Here is a 16,890-nt window from a genome sequence, read left to right as displayed (position 1 = left end):
GAGATAGATCAATTGGGGGCTGAAAAAATGTGTGTGGGCATTAATAATATGATAAGATACAATAAAATATTCCTCCAAGGACATGACACGAGAACTGCCCACTACAACGTGAAAGCAATCGTTTCTTTTGTGCACATACATTTTGTTTTTAAAAATATCTATGGCTGGTGGTCATAAATTTAAGCAAAGAATGGTGCAACAGCATGGGCTGTATCTTTGGGTTAGTTTGGCTTTGCATCTATACCTTAAAGTTGCCCTAAATCGGGGGGTCAGTTCTGGGAATCTCTCTCTCCCCTACATGGGGGATTCTCAGGTTGCATTGACTTGTTATAGCTGCTCCTATACCAACCCCCTCCCTGTAGCCAGTGGAGTGAGTGGTCCAACTTAGGAGTGTTCTACTCTAGACCATTAGATTAACCCAGTTACATCACTCAAGGGTGTGAAAAATCCACACTCCTGACGGACATAGTTAAGCTGACCTAAGTCTCCATGTAGACTGTGCTAGGTTGATGGAAGAATTCTTCCATTGATCAAGTTACTGCCTCTTCGGGAGGTGTATTACCTGTGCCAATGGGGGAACCCTTCCTGTCTCCAATGAAATGCTACAGTGGCACAGCTGCAGTGCTACAACTGTGCTGGTGAAGTGTTTCAAATGTAGACAAGCCCTTAGTGATCCCAGAGTGGAAGAAAAGCCCTTTAGGGCCACAGGTAGCAATTCAGGGCTTGTCTACACAAGGACAGTCAGGAAAATTAAACCACATTCATCCCATGTGTGGATGCCCTTACTCAGAATTAAAGTAAGTTAATTAAGTTTACCTTAATTCACTTCCAAAATGGAGAAAGCTAAACCAAATTAAGGCCACTTTAATTTTGAATAAGAGCATCCACACCATGGTTTAATGCTGTTTAACTAATCTACTTGAAATTCACACATTTAGTTAATTTGGATTAATTTTCCTGAATGTCTCTGTGTAAACGAGTCTTAGGGGAGCCTTAAAGTTGCTCTAAATTGCTCCAGGGAACAGCACAGATTTGTCCCAAATCAGGGAAGCACAAAGATGGCCTTTGCCTCGTCCCTCCTGAGCACCTCTTTATCACAGCTCAGGACATGGGCCCATGTGTTTAGGCACTAGCCTAGGAAAAAAGTGGGAAGTAACGGACTGGAATTGGGTTGGAGGGAGTGAGATGGTAAAAGCAGAAATATTAACAAGATAGGCAATATGGGAGAAGAGGAATGGAAGCAACAGTATAAAATTTAAACAAGTAGATTTAAGGGCTCATAATAGATGCAAAAGATGGTGTCAAAACTGTAAGTGTATTTTACTGGATTTTCTAATATTTCTGTTCTGTCCTTCCTTGACTTGCCATCACTATGATTAATACTGCTTGCCTAATTTACTTTTCTCCATAAAATTTGCTAACTTATGTAGAGATAAAAATAACAAATCACTAGATGGCAGACTGTGGAGCCTTTCCTCCTAGCAGTGACTGAGCATTTCCTCATGCAACTAGTCTCACTGAAAGTAATGAGACTATTTTTATTATTTGTATTACAGTAGCATCTGCAGGCTCCAAGCTGGATCAGACCCCCAGATTTAGGGCATTTTTTCAAAAAAGAGCTAGCTAAGTTCATGGAGGATAGGTCCATCAATGGCCTCCGTTTGCTAGAAGCTGGGAATGGGTGACAGGGGATGGATCACTTGATGATTACCTGTTCTGTTCATTCCCTCTGGGGCACCTGGCATTGGCCACTGTCGGAAGACAGGATACTGGGCTAGATGGACCTTTGGTCTGACCCAGTATGGCCATTCTTAAGTTCCTATGTTGTGCTAAGCACTGTATAAATACATAATGAGAAACAATTCCTGCTCGTAAGAATTTACAGTCTAAATAGACAATTCAGAGGGAGGGGAAACTCAGGTGAAAAGACTTACCCAAGGCCACACGACAGACACGAATAGAACCCTGGTTTTGTAGGTCCCAGTCTAATGTGTTACCTACTGCACCACTACTTGAATATATAGGTATATACCCATTTACATGTATTAAAGACTCTACAATCTAGATTATAAAATGTCATTTCTAGTTCAAGGGATCCATTTCTAATAATCTGCTATAATTCATTATTTTGAACTTAATCTATATTTAAGCAAAATTTAGGTCAGTTTCTGTTATAAATATTTATATAATAGAGTTATAAATTAATCTCTATACAATTAAAAGTAGCTCTTTGTTTCTTTTATAAACCTCCACTAATAGCCACCTTGAAATACTAAAAGGCACTTTTCTCAGCAAGGCCAGCAAAACATCTGAAGTCTCTAAGTCAAAACATTTTAGAAACATAAATAAAAAAAAAATTAGGAATTAAAAACAAACAAACAGATCAGTTAACACCATGAGCCATATTCACCATTGTGCATCAGCTCATTCCAGCAACACAAAGCAAGCTGTAAAGCTGGCTTAATTGGCTTCTTAAACTGGGTTTACAGCTGCTTGGCATCACTGGAGCAGTGCAAAGCAGTTAGTGCATACTCCTAACATTACAACTTCTTTCTCCACTTTTACCAAATTTCCCAGATAAACTCTACCTTGTGGCACCTGATATTTCAGAAAACGTGGTGTCTGTTTTGAGAAGTTAGGAGGAACATTCACAATCAAGTCTACGGTATAATGCAGGGGTGGCCAAACTTACTGATTCTCCAAGCCACAAAAGACAATCTTCAGAAGTTCGAGCTGGGGTGTGCCTGCTGGGGCTTCAGCCCCACTGCTGCTGAAGGCCCAAGCCCTGGCAGGCATGCCCTGCAGGGCTGAAGCCCCAAGCCCCGCCTCCCGCTAGGCAGAAGATTGTCTTTTGTGGCTTGGAGAATCAGTAAGTTTGGCTAGGGTTTGCTGGCCCCACTCAGTTGCATGGTGCCACAGGACCCCCTCCCTGCATGGCAGCTGCTGGAGCTGGCAAACTGGGAGCTGCGACCATGGGGAGAGACAGTGGCAAACAGCTGGGAGCATCAGGGAGAGCTGCTGCTTTTGCTGCTGCCTCTCCCAGCGGAGCTAACACCTGGGAGCTGCAGCGAGGGGCTACTGAGGGTAAGGGGTGTGTGTGACTTAAGCTGTTGGGGGAAGCAAACTTATAAATTGTGTCTGCCACGCTCAGCAGGCACCAGTCATCTCCGGCAGAAGCCGCTAGCCCCACCACCCTGCTGCAGGGCAGAAACCCTGAACTCCCCCTCTGCCAGTCTGGAAATGGAGAATGGGCAGGGGGTGCACTGTGAGCTGTACTTTAACGCATGTGGCTCGTGAGCCATGGTTTGGCCAATGGGACACTAGCTTCAATCTTAACTATGGAGAGGCTACTGCTGCTGTAGAATTTTCTGATCTATTCAGTGCTCTGGACAGTTAAATGCAGAATGACATTGTTATCCACATTCAGGTTATTTCCAGACTTACCACACCATTTCACTTTCCAGTTACGATTAGCATCTACACCATGGCAACGAAACTGTGAGTTCTTTGACCTCGTTTTTCTCCAAAATCGATCCTAGTCATAATTTTTAAAATAATGAAAATAATGGAATACATGTTGCTAAAACAACTATGTACATGTAACAAATCATCTATGTTGAAGATGCTCAGTGCAATATTTTAACTTTCTTACAAGTCAATTATATCCTTAGGCCACATATAATAAAGTGGTGGATCAAATCATTACAGCATTCAAATGAGACTTCTGTCTATAGTCATTTCATCTTTTCGATCTTAATATGTTTTCAGAAACATTGCCCAAACTACTTACATGGGTCCAGCTAAAGTGGTATCCATCCACATTAAATACTGGCATGATGTAGAAATACAGCTGATTTAGCATCCTTCTCATGGCAGGATCACTCTGGTATGTCTGAAGAGCCTAAAGGAGGAAGTAAAATAGAAGTAGTTTCTATAATAAACTGACTGTGGGCAGTTAGTACTACTTCATGGTTTCCTTCTGTAACAGGGGCTTGACCTTATTGCATTACTGCTATTCCAACAACTGTGCTTGAATGAAGTATTGTCTGTCCATAAATGAGACTAATAGCAACATGGTAATAAGACTATATTCAGAAAAGACTTTCAAAAGGAGATCATCCTATTGTTAGTTAATTTCAAACATACAGGAGAATGCTGGAAACTACTTGCTCTAAACAGAAACAAGTGCACTGAGCATTGGTGAGATGGCTGGGCAAAGGAGCTAAAAGTCAGTGGACTAGAGCCTCAGCTGGCATGAATCAGTTTAGCTCACACTAAGTCAATGGAGCTATGCCAATTTGCACCAGCTGATGATTGCACCTAATATTGGTGAGGTCATGACATATGAAAAGGCAAATGACAATGGTCACATCATATGTGAGACAAAGATCTCTTAAATTCAAAATCATCAACCCAAATTACTTGTCCACTTACAATTGGTCAAATCCTGTAGCCTGCACCAAGCCTGTGTACCATAGGTTGGACCAGTAACTGAAGGTGGAGGAAGTAATTCTTCACCTCTGCCAGATGCAGGAATGCAGTAGCCCATGCACATGCTGCACTTCTGAAGTGAGTTCTGGTTGGTCTATGTATTTGCAATTCCACCAGCCCCACAGACTCTCCTCCATTGTATGCAGAAGTGTGCAATCCTTGTGTAACTACCACCATCACTGGGCATTAACTCCACTGTTAAGGCTCCAATGCAGTAAAATGTTTAATCATGTGCTTAACTTTGAGGGAAGAAAATGTAACACATTGAACATAGGCTACATAGGCATGCTCCCAGCATCTGGCCACCCTGTGCAATGTAACCACAACAGTTCCATTCTAATGAAGGTCCTCAAGGTCCACACAGGAGTTGTGGTGGGGTTTACTTAAAACCGATCAGAGCTAAAATTATTGTTACTCACAAATGCTAGGGCTACAGTATCAGGTCAGGGAATTTAATACCTGTGCAGCTTGGTCCTGCAGATGCTCCAAGTGTGAAGCTCCCATTGAAGTCAAAGGATGTTATTCTGTGTGATGTAGCTACAAGAATGCTCCCATAAATTCACAGCAAGGGATATTTAGGTTAGATATTAGGAAAAACTTTCTAACTGTAAGGATAAGTATGCAGTGTGACAGATTACCAAAAAAGGTTGTGGAATCCCTGTCACTGGAGGTTTTTCAGAACAAGTTTGTCAAGTGCCTGTCATAGATAGTCTATGTATGCTTAATCCTGCTGCAGCATGGGGAGGGACATGGACTAGATGATCTCTGGAGGGCCCATCCAGCCTCTTCATTTCTATGTTCTATCATTGGACTTGTCTGGGGACAGAGGTACTGGAGACAACTCTTTCTTTATAGGTTTCAGAGTAGCAGCCGTGTTAGTCTGTATCCGCAAAAAAAACAGGAGTACTTGTGGCACCTTAAAGACTAACAAATTTATTTTAGCATGAGCTTTCGTGAGCTACAGCTCACTTCTTCGGATGCATCCGAAGAAGTGAGCTGTAGCTCACGAAAGCTCATGCTAAAATAAATTTGTTAGTCTTTAAGGTGCCACAAGTACTCCTGTTTTCTTTCTTTATAGCAACCGTGTTATTATTTCTATGAACCATTTGCCTATACTAACTTTGTTAATATTAGAAAGCCACTTCAAGGCTACCCATCAACATGGTTACAAATCTTCGTATTAGTGACACTGCTCTGCTGGCCTAGCAAAAGATAATTTTTTCAGAATGGAAGGCTATGGTTACTCCCGCAATGATGACTTAGAAAACCAAAACCCTGATCCTTTAGACTTCAGCATTTGCGTATTTATGCAAATTGAAGTAAATGAGGCTACTCATACACGTAAAGATATGCTTAAGTCTTTGTAGGATAAGGGAAATTATAGATTCTGTAAAAGTTCTGTATTCAATTAAATAAACTCAAAATGTGGGTTAGAGCAACTGAGCATCTCTTCCAGGCTTTTTTGTAGGGAGAAAGGATTTAGTTGGGGAAAGGATAGACTTTTTTGCCGTCTTATGTTTTCTTCTCATTACCAAATGCTATCAAGTATGGTGGAGATCATGTCCCTATAAGGAGGATTTCCATGTCAAAGATATTGAGTTTGAAATAGTCTCTAGTTTTTGTTTTCTGTATAGTGTTCTTCGGCTTCAAGTCACATACTGTAATTGTGCTCTTTTATAGGAACTGTTTTTTACCTTCAGTGTTGTGACGTATATTGTATTACCAGGCTGACATAATATGATACATACTTAAAAATCACACTGAAGAGCTTTTGGATGTCAAATTCTTCCTCAGCAGGGCACCCAAATAGTATTTATAAAATATAAGTACAGTACATAACAAAATTGTCATGAAAACTCAGAGAAAAAAATAAAAAGTAAACTGAAAAGGGTTATATGCTTTAAATTATATGAATAGTTGTAAAAGGGTGGCCAGCCACCTTTGCAGGACCAGGAAGTCAGGGGGTAGCCCGTCCTGTTTAATTAGCTTCACCCTGCCAAACCTGGGTTGGGTACAGGAATTAAAAAGGGGGGAAGCCAAGGAGTTAGGGGCTGAAACTGGATCTGGAATGTACACCCAGCAGTGGCAGTCACAAGAACATAAGAATAGCCATACTGGGTCAGACCAAAGGTCCATCTAGCCCAGTATCCTGTCTAGTGGGCAATGCCAGGTGCTTCAGAGGGAATGAACAGAACAAGTAATCATCAAGTGATCCATTCCCTATTGCCCATTCCCAGCTTCTGGCAAACAGAGGCTAGGGACACCATCCCTGCCCATCCTCGCTAATAGCCATCGATGGACCTATCCTCCATGAATTTTTCTAGTTCATTTTTTTGGACTCAGTTATCAGGCCTTATGGCAATAAAAAAGGCTGTCTCCATATGTACAAATAATTGAATCAACAAAATTATATTGCTAATAATAGAGTTAGGGCTGTCACGCGATTAAAAAATTAATCGCATGATTAATCGCACTCTTAAACAATAATAGAACACCATTTATTTAAATATTTTTGGATGTTTTCTACATTTTCAAATATATTGATTTAAATTACAACGTAGAATACAAAGTGTACAGTGCTCACTTTATATTTATTTTTTATTACAAATATTTGCACTGTAAAAAAACCCAAAAGAAATAGTATTTGTCAATTCACCTAATACAAGTACTGTAGTGCAATCTCTTTATCATGAAAGTTAAACTTACAGATGTAGAATTATGTACAAAAAAACTGCATTAAAAATAAAACAATGTAAAACTTTAGAGCCTACAAGTCCATTCAGTCCTACTTCTTGTTCAGCCAATCGCTCAGACAAACAAGTTTGTTTACATTTGGGGGAGATAATACTGCTCGCTTCTTGTTCACAATGTTACCAAAAGTGAGAACAGGTTTTCACATGGTACTATTGTAGCAGGCATTGCAAGATATTTACATGCCAGATGCACTAAAGATTCATATGTCTCTTCATGCTTCAACCACCATTCCAGAGGACATGTGTCCATGCTGATGATGGGTTCTGCTTGATAACAATCCAAAGAAGTGTGGACCGACGCATTTTCATTTTCGTCATCTGAGTCAGATGCCACCAGCAGAAGGTTGATTTTCTTTTTTGGTGCTTTGGGTTCTGTAGTTTCTGCATTGGAGTGTTGCTCCTTAAAGACTTCTGAAAGCAAGCTCCACACCTCATCCCACTCAGATTTTGGAAGCAGGGGTGGCTCCAGGCACCAGTGCAGCAAGTACGTGCCTGGGGCGGCAAGCCACGGGGGGTGGCCTGCCAGTCGCTGTGAGGGAGGCAGTCAGGCAGCCTTTGGCGGCATGCCTGCGGGAGGCCCACCAGTCCCACGGCTTCGGCGTCAATTCGGCGGTGGGTATGCGAAAGGCGTGGGACTGGCAGATCACCCGCAGAAATGCCACCTAATCTGCATGACCAGTGGACTGCCTGCAGGCGTGCCACCGAAGGCACCTGACTGCTGTGCTTGGGACGCCAAAAAACATAGAGCTGCCACTGTTTGGAAGGCACTTCAGAATCTTAAATCTTGGGTTGAGTGCTGTAGCTATCTTTAGAAATCTCACATTGGTACCTTCTTTGCGTTTTGTGAAATCTGCAGGGAAAGTGTTCTTAAAATGAACAACATGTGCTGAGTCATCTGAGACTGATTTAACATGAAATATATAGCAGAATGCGGGTAAAATAGAGCCGGAGACATACAATTCTCCCCCAAGGAGTTCAGGCACAAATTTAATTAACCTATTATTTTTCAAATGAGAATCATCAGCATGGATTCATGTCCTATGGAATGGTGGCCGAAGCATGAAGTGGCATATGAATGTTTAGCATATCTGGCATGTAAATACCTTGCAATGCTAGCTACAAAAGAGCCATGTAAACTCCTGTTCTCACTTTCTGGTGACATTGTAAATAAGAATTATCTCCCGTAAATGTAAACAAACTTGTTTCTCTTAGTGATTGGTTGAATGAGAAGTAGGACTGAGAAGACCTGTAAGCTCTAAAGTTTTGCATTGTTTTGTTTTTGAGTGCAGTTATGTAACAAAAAAAAAATCTACATTTGTGAATTGCACTTTCACAATAAAGAGATTGCACTACAGTACTTGTATGAGGTGAATTGAAAAATACTGTTTATTTTATCATTTTTACAATGCAAATATTTATAATAAAAAATAATAATATAAAGTGAGCACTGAACACTTCGTATTCTGTGTTGTAATTGAAATCAATATATTTGAAAATGTAGAAAAACCTCAAATATTTAATAAATTTCAATTGGTATTCTATTGTTTAACAGTGCGATTAAAAATGTGATTAATCGTGATTGATTAATTTTTTTGAGTTAATAGCGTGAGTTAACTGCAATTAATTGACAACTCTAAATAGAGTTAGTACAGATGGGGATACAGGTAGCATTAGTCTGGATCTCAGCACATATTGGGATAACAGGGAATGAAATGGTGGACAAGGCAGCTAAAAGTGCTGTAAGAAATGGAAGGACTGACACAGAAATACCCTTGAGTAAACAGCAATTCAAAAGCCTAGTGAAGAAAAATTTAAAAGAAGAATGGCCAAAAATTTGGATCAATGAAAAAAGAGGAAGAGGAATTTTTGAATTATGTTCTATAATAGAAGATAAGGACATACTTCATGGCCCTGATTGGACAAATTGAGTGATTTTGTTCAGAGTACTGACTGGCCATTATGGCTTAAACAATTTTGTTTTTGAATAAACAGCCACAAAGCTGGGTTATGTGCGCGCTGTAACTGATCGCCTTTTATGTGTTCATAAGGGCTTTGATAAAGGAAGGGAAAAGTTACATTATGTTATTTAGTAAAAAAAAACAACGGGGGAAATGCGATTGTATTAGAAAGGTGGTGTTACGTTACCTGAAAGACACAGGACAGAACATGAACTGCTAGCTATTTAGGGGAGTATAGCTGGTGGCGGCTATAGACTATCCAGTCAACTCTGCTTTGACACAGGGGGAAGGGGAGAAAGGCAAGGCTGGCTGCGGAGGAGAGTAGTCAAGCTGGGTTGTGGCTGGTGTTGTGTATTTGGTTGTCATGGTTTTGTTGCTATGGCAACTGAGTTAGATTATTATGGGTTAGCTCAACCGGTTTCAACCGGCTGAGGAGCTCTCTGTAGATATGTAAATAAAATGGAGGTTTTGGTTAGCTGCCTGCTCTCTGGCCTCAAGTGATTGTTTCCTACACCGGCTGCCCCAAGGATATAACACTGGCGACGAGGGTGAGACTCCGGTGCTGCTCCAGTAACAGAAGGAAGTAGAAGTCAAGGTAAAGACCAAACAAAGAAAAAAAGCTGCTTGTTTGCACTGACTGTGAAAGTGAAACTAAAAATCATGGCTACTCTGACCAGGCCCCTGGAGCCTTTTGATGAGAATACAGAGCAGTGGCATGTGTATACTGAGCGTTTTGAGCTTTTTGGTATTGCAAATGACATTACAGAAGCGAAGAAGGTGCCAATATTCTTAACTGTTGTAGGGGCTAAAACCTACTCTCTGCTACGCAGCTTACTACACCCTGTTAAGCCTGAGACTAAATCTTACAGTGACATTGTGGAAATCCTGGGGTCTCATTTCTCCCCAAAACCACTGGTAATTGCTGAAAGATATAGGTTCCACAAAAGAGACCAAAAGGAAGATGAAACAGTTGTACAATTTGTAGCCATTTTAAAAAAGCTAGCAGAACACTGTGAATTTAAAGAAATGTTACATGATGCCCTGCGTGACAGGTTAGTGTGTGGCCTGTACAGTGAAGCTATACGGAAGCGCCTACTGACAGAGGCTCAGCTTACCTTACAGAAGGCTGTTGATATTGCTGTCTCCATGGAACTGGCTACAAGGGAGGCACAATACATCGGTGCACCCCCTAGGGTGCAAAAAGTGTCACAAGAACCGACCCACAAAACTGTGCAGAGTCAAGAATGTTACCGCTGTGGTAAGCCGGGTCACCAGGCATCAGAATGCTGGTGTAAGGACCTGGTGTGTCGACACTGTGGCAAAAAGGGACATATTGAGTGTGCCTGTAAACAAAAGAAAAAGAGGCCTGTGGTCTGGCCGACAAAAAGAGGAACCCTGCATACCCTAGAGCAGACCCAGGATGATCAAGGTGACACCTCATCGCAAGAGGAAGTGCCACTGCATGTTTTGTCTTTGGCAATGGGCTCACATGAATACTGGGTAACCCCGTTATTGGATGGCAAACGTATACGCATGGAACTGGACACCGGTGCAGCCGTCTCACTGATCTCCGAGACTGTGTATAAAGAAAAGCTACAGCATCTTCCGCTTAAGGCAACAAAAACTGTTCTGAAGACGTATACGGGAGAAGCTGTGCCTATGCTGGGCACTATTGATGTTAAGGTGGAGCTCAATGGACAGGTGGCTAAATTGCCACTGTTTGTGGTGAGAGGTAACTACCCAGCCTTAATGGGTAGGTCTTGGCTTGGGAAGATTCAACTAAACTGGGCAGAAGTGCACCGGATGACTAAAGAAGAAACCAGTCTAACCCCTATACTAAGGAAACATGCTGCTGTTTTTGGAGATGATTTGGGAAGTATGAAGGGAATCACTGTGACATTGAACATTAAACCTGGCAGTCCACCAAAATATCTGAAAGCCCGAACTGTGCCATATGCCATCAGGCCAAAAGTTGAAGCAGACCTGGAGCGCCTGGTCACCAATGGAGTCCTAATACCAGTTACCCATAGCTCATGGGCCACTCCTATCGTTCCAATCGTGAAGAAAGATGGCTCTCTCCGGATTTGCGGTGATTTTAAAGTCACTGTCAACCCAGTGTTGTGTGCAGAGCAATACCCGCTTCCCCGCATCGATGACCTCTTCGCAGGCCTGGCTGGGGGACAAAAGTTCAGTAAGATTGATCTGAGTCAAGCATATTTACAGATGCACGTCGATGAAAAGTCCCAAGAGCTGTTGACTATTGTGACTCATAAGGGGCTTTATCGATACTGTCGTCTACCCTTCGGAATAACATCTGCTCGCGCCCTGTTCCAGAGGGCTATGGACCAGATCTTGTGTGGCTTGTCAGGAGTTCAGTGCTATCTGGATGATATCCTGGTCACTGGAAGAAATGAAGAGGATCACTTAAAGAATTTAGAGGCTACCCTACAAAGACTGGAAGAGTATGGCCTACGAGTTCGCAAAGACAAGTGTGAATTCTTCAAGCCCTCTGTTGAATATTTGGGACACATCATTGATTCTGCAGGTCTTCATAAGGCCCCTGCAAAAGTTAAAGCTATTGTGGAGGCTCCCCCACATCGAAATGTAAGCCAGCTGCGCTCGTTTCTAGGACTCCTGAACTATTATGGAAAGTTCATCTCACAGTTAGCCACACTGCTAAAACCACTTCATGAGCTCCTTGGGCAGAACAAGGCCTGGAAGTGGACTGAAGCCTGTGATGTTGCGTTTAACAAAGCTAAGGATGCATTGCTAAATTCTGAAGTTCTAACGCACTTTGATCCATCCTTACCACTGCAATTGGCCTGCGATGCCTCCCCTTATGGAGTGGGAGCAGTCGTGTCACATATTATGCCTTCAGGAGAAGAGAGACCTATTGCTTTTGCTTCACGCACTCTAAGCAAAGCAGAAACTAACTATGCCCAAATCGAACGTGAGGTACAAGGAATTGTTTTTGGAATTCGGAAGTTTCATCAGTACCTGTTTGGGCGAAAATTTACTCTTCTCACAGACCATCGACCTCTGACATCAATTTTTGGACCTTACACAGGCATTCCCCCATTAGCTGCTAGTCGTATGCAACGTTGGGCATTGTTACTTTCAGCACACACATATGAAATCAAATATCGGAAATCCACTCTACATGGCAATGCAGATGGCCTCTCAAGGTTGCCTTTGCCGGTCAAACACCAAGATAGCGCCCACAAGGAAATCTTCTACTTTGAACAGGTAGAGAATACACCCATCACTGCTACTCAGATAAAGAAGGCAACTCGCGTTGACCCAGTATTGTCCCACGTTATGGACCTGGTGATGCATGGAACATCTCGACAAACCTCTCCGGTCTCATCCGACCTTGTTCCCTACATGTCCAAGTGGACGGAGTTATCGGTCCAATCTGGTTGTTTGTTGTGGGGGAGACGTGTCATTATTCCACCACCACTGAGATCACAGATGTTAGAACAGCTACATTCCGGTCACTGTGGAATAGTGCGCATGAAGGAAATTGCACGAAGCTATTTTTGGTGGCCTGGACTGGACAGCGCTATTGAAGAGAAGGCAAAAGCTTGTATGTCATGTCAGGGTGTGAGGAATGCACCCCAGTGGGCACCCCTACACCCATGGGACTGGCCTGAAAACCCGTGGCAACGTATTCACGTTGACTTTGCTGGCCCCCTTGAAGGAAGCATGTTCTTGGTGGCAATAGATGCCCATTCTAAATGGCCAGAAGTCTCTATAATGCAGTCCGGACTGCAGAGAATCTTACCTGGCGGCAACATGTAGATCAGCTGTTGCCAGGTCATGCCAGTCCTCAGGACCCATCTGCAGTTGAGGGGTCTGACTTCACCTCTTCTGGTGAGGGATCGAATCACGAGTCACCTGTTTCTGACTGTTCTCCTCCATTACTGCCGGCGGCTGAGATACCCCTTTGCCCAGCACGAGCTGATACCACCTCCTCACCTGTTCGTGCTGCGGACCCTGAGCCCCTAGTGCTTTCGGGTGCAATAACACCAGTAGTTCGCCGTAATCCACCTAGAGACAGAAGGCCTCCTCATCGGCTGGATCTTTAGCTAGGGCAAACCCACGGTTATGGGGCAAAATAATCCCCAGGGTTTAGCCGGGAATGGAGGCAGTCTACCCTCCTTCTCTAGTCTAGTGTGTGTTTTATTTAGGGGATGTTCTTATTAGGGGGGGAGGAATATGTTGTGTATTTGGTTGTCATGGTTTTGTTGCTATGGCAACTGAGTTAGATTATTATGGGTTAGCTCAACCGGTTTCAACCGGCTGAGGAGCTCTCTGTAGATATGTAAATAAAATGGAGGTTTTGGTTAGCTGCCTGCTCTCTGGCCTCAAGTGATTGTTTCCTACACCGGCTGCCCCAAGGATATAACAGCTGGAGAGTAGAGTAGGCTCATGAAACAAGGGGACAGGCTCCAGGGAGGCAGTCCTGGGGCTGGTATTCCAGAAGAGAAACAGGGAGCAGGAGCATCAGGGAGTTCCTCGGGAGAGGCTGTCAGGGGAGACAATGGGAACCTGGTAGGGAAAAACGGTCTCCAGGGAGAAAGCCCTGGGAAGTGGGGCTCTGTCAAAAGAACAAGGAAGAATCCTGCAGGAGGCCCTGAAGCGGGAGAGAATGAAAGAGACAAAAGAGAAAAATCTCCTGGGAGCTATAGCCCAGGACGTTCTGAGGAACTGTTTTGTAGTTTTTGCTTATATCCGGAAAAGAAAAGTGCCTGTAAAAAGATTTTGGGTCTGGCAGTGGGTCCTTTGTGGGCTGGGGACAAGCCAGAATTTTACAGGGTTTTTATTCTTGTAAATAAAAGTCATACCGTGACTATAAAAGAGAAATAATGCAACGACTTAAAAATGATCCCACATCTTCCTCTGCGCCTTAGGCAACATCCAATTTCAAACAGTTGATAGACACAGGGGTAAATAAATTAAAAAAAAAAAACACGATTGGAGCTGCCGCTCCCAGCTGTATTGATTGTACAATATTGAGTCTCCTTTACTTTTTAATGCTTCTCTGTTTTGTTTTGATGCTTGCTATCTTGTGAAATGATACTGTGAGAGGTTTTGGAAGTCAATATAGTCCCAAAGCTGTACTTTTAGAAATCTCAAGTTGAGTCTTAGAATTGACTTGAATGATTGATGTGTTTCTCTTTAAAACATTTTAAACATTTATCTTAAAAGTTTGTAACTATCATCTGATTTAAAACATAATGGACCTGGTATAGCTTTCTGACCGGTGTAAATCAAAAGTAACTCCTCTGAAATAAATAGTTACCCATGTGTAAAACTGGTGTGACATCAAAATAATTTCTTTATCTTGAAAAATATTTCTCTCATATACTGTTTTTCTTTTTACAAACTTAATGCTTTATATCTGTAACAAGACAAGACAGGCTGTGTATTACTGTCAAATGTCTTGATAACATCCACGAGGCCTTTGCCATTTTGTCTAACAATCACTAAGGTGTATCATAAGAACAGCCATACTGGGTCAGACCAAAAGTCCATCTATCCCAGTATCCTGTCCTCTGACAGTGGCCAATGGCAGGTGCCCCAGCAGGAATGAACAGAACAGGTAATCATAAAGTGATCCATCTCCTGTCACCCATTCCCAGCTTCTGGCAAACAGAGGTTAGGGACACCATCCCTATTACTATTATACTATGCTATATTACTATACTATATTATATCAGTATCATACTATGCACCCTGCCTTTTGTAATGTGTATCAAATCCTCAAAATAATGATTAAAGTGAAAAAATACTAAGTATTAAAACATATATTCTCATCACCATGACAAATACAGCTTGTATGTCAAGCACTAATCATTTTTCTCCATTAATGTTTGTACAATGCTTTCAGAATATAAAATCATTATATTTTATATGGCTTAATCCTGTATCCCCCAAGGAAATAAATGGAAGTTTTGCCACTGAATTCATTGAGAGCCAGCCTAGACCCATAAATGCTGAATAGTATTAATACCAAAAAGAGACGATGATATAGGAATGTTGCCAAAAATCGGATGGAGAAAAAATAAACAGTTACTGATAAGAGAGGGCCACATCTTAAGCTGGTAAAACCAGCACACCTACCTAATGATTAATAGAGCTATTGCTGGTTTACCCCAGCTGAGGATCTATTCTATATATAAACACACTGTGCCACAGAAATGCTAGAAGTCACCAAGGCTGCAAATCAAGGAGTATTGAATGAATGAATCTATGCATTTTAAAAAGGAAGGGAATTGATGGAAAATGACAAGGCAAGGAGACAGGGTTCAGAGAAACTTTTAAATTGTAGACATGCTAGTTGGGCCTAATAACCATATCCTGTCCCACAATTCATTGTCTTTACATTTACGTTAAGGTCAAGATTTGCTATTTCTAATTTTGGATTAATAATTATTAACACCGAGTTAGCCAGTTACTATTTTAGCACTGAAAACTGACTCTGTTGTTGTTTCCTCAGCAATCATACCATAATATTATTTCTAATGATAGAGGCTTTTAGCTCCTCTCTCTGTGTTCAAACATCAGTTATAGCATCCTTATTGAAAGTAATTTAAGATTTTTTTTCTGTATATTTTAAATTATAATCAGGTCTGGCCTTAGGCACCAAGCAAAGCAGCTGCTTGTTTGCTCCCACATAATTCTGCACTGATTTGGTAAGTCATGGGTTAGCCTATCCTCATCTCTGGAGACAACTCATAACTTAATCTGCTCTCCTCTCTTACATCTTAGGGATCTGCTTTTGCTTGGAGCCCTACAAGTCATAAGCCTGGTGCTAGATCTATGATTCCACATTAGGTAATAAAGTGCAACTTCATGACTCAGATAGAGATCTTAAAACACAGGATCAAACTTTCAAAAGTTGGAGCTTCAACTGTGCCTGAAAAATGTTTGCAAACAAACCTTCCGTGCCATTTTGGGGTTGTACAAGAAGCATCTTCTACTGGCACTAGATCAGAAACAGCAGCTGGAAAAATGACAAAATATTATGTCCTCCTGGGAAAGCTTAGCAGGGACCCTATGGGAAAACTCAGGAAAGGAGAAGGACCCCCTAACCTAGGTGCCTGAGACAGGTGTAGTCCGAGGTCTAGTGCGTAAAAGCAGCCAAAACGGGACATATGGTCACCCTAGCTCTCATGGAATATAGGAGTGTATTCTTCTGCTGTGCAGATGACACTGCTGAGCAATAATGGGTGTTCGCCTATATTTCTAAAACTAATCTGTCTCCTTATTAAGAAAGGTATTTACAGGGGTGCTGTGCCTGCAGCTAGCATTGCAGTCATGTGCACACAGACTGGCTTCCTAGTCCCTCCTCTAAACTCTTTGCTCCTGTAATCTGTGGTCCTCCCTCCCTTCATGCAGGTCGATACATGCGTTGAAGAGAAACATAGGGCTAGTCTACACTGGCAACGCAGAGAGAGCTCTCCCAGCGCTCTAAAAAACCCACCTCCACAAGGGGCGTAGCTACCAGCGCTGGTGGACTGTCTACACTGGTGCTTTACAGTGCTGAAACTTGCTGCACTCAGGGATGTGTTTTTTCACACCCTTGAGTGAGAAAGTTGCAGCGCTATAAATTGCCAGTGTAGACAATCCCATATTCACTAGTTTAAAAGCCCCTGTGTGTATTGGTGTTTGAATATCCTAGT

At 42.2% G+C, this 16,890-nt stretch overlaps 1 protein-coding gene across 1 annotated transcript in view; it reads right to left on the bottom strand.

Moving 5' to 3' along the window:
- The window catches only part of CPA6 (carboxypeptidase A6), a 117,846-nt gene that overhangs the window by 14,912 nt on the left and 86,044 nt on the right, over positions 1-16,890 (bottom strand). The window contains exons 7-8 of the mRNA XM_045003053.1: positions 3,791-3,901; positions 3,445-3,535 (exon numbers count right to left, since the gene is read on the bottom strand). Of these exons, the coding sequence (XP_044858988.1) occupies positions 3,445-3,535; positions 3,791-3,901 (202 nt within the window). The remainder of the gene's footprint in view (positions 1-3,444; positions 3,536-3,790; positions 3,902-16,890) is intronic.

This window comes from Mauremys mutica, chromosome 2 (assembly GCF_020497125.1).
Source record: "Mauremys mutica isolate MM-2020 ecotype Southern chromosome 2, ASM2049712v1, whole genome shotgun sequence".
Taxonomy (NCBI): Eukaryota; Metazoa; Chordata; order Testudines; family Geoemydidae; genus Mauremys; species Mauremys mutica.
The sequence above is the reverse complement of the archived record's forward strand: the minus strand, read 5'-3'. Positions and strand labels throughout refer to the sequence as shown.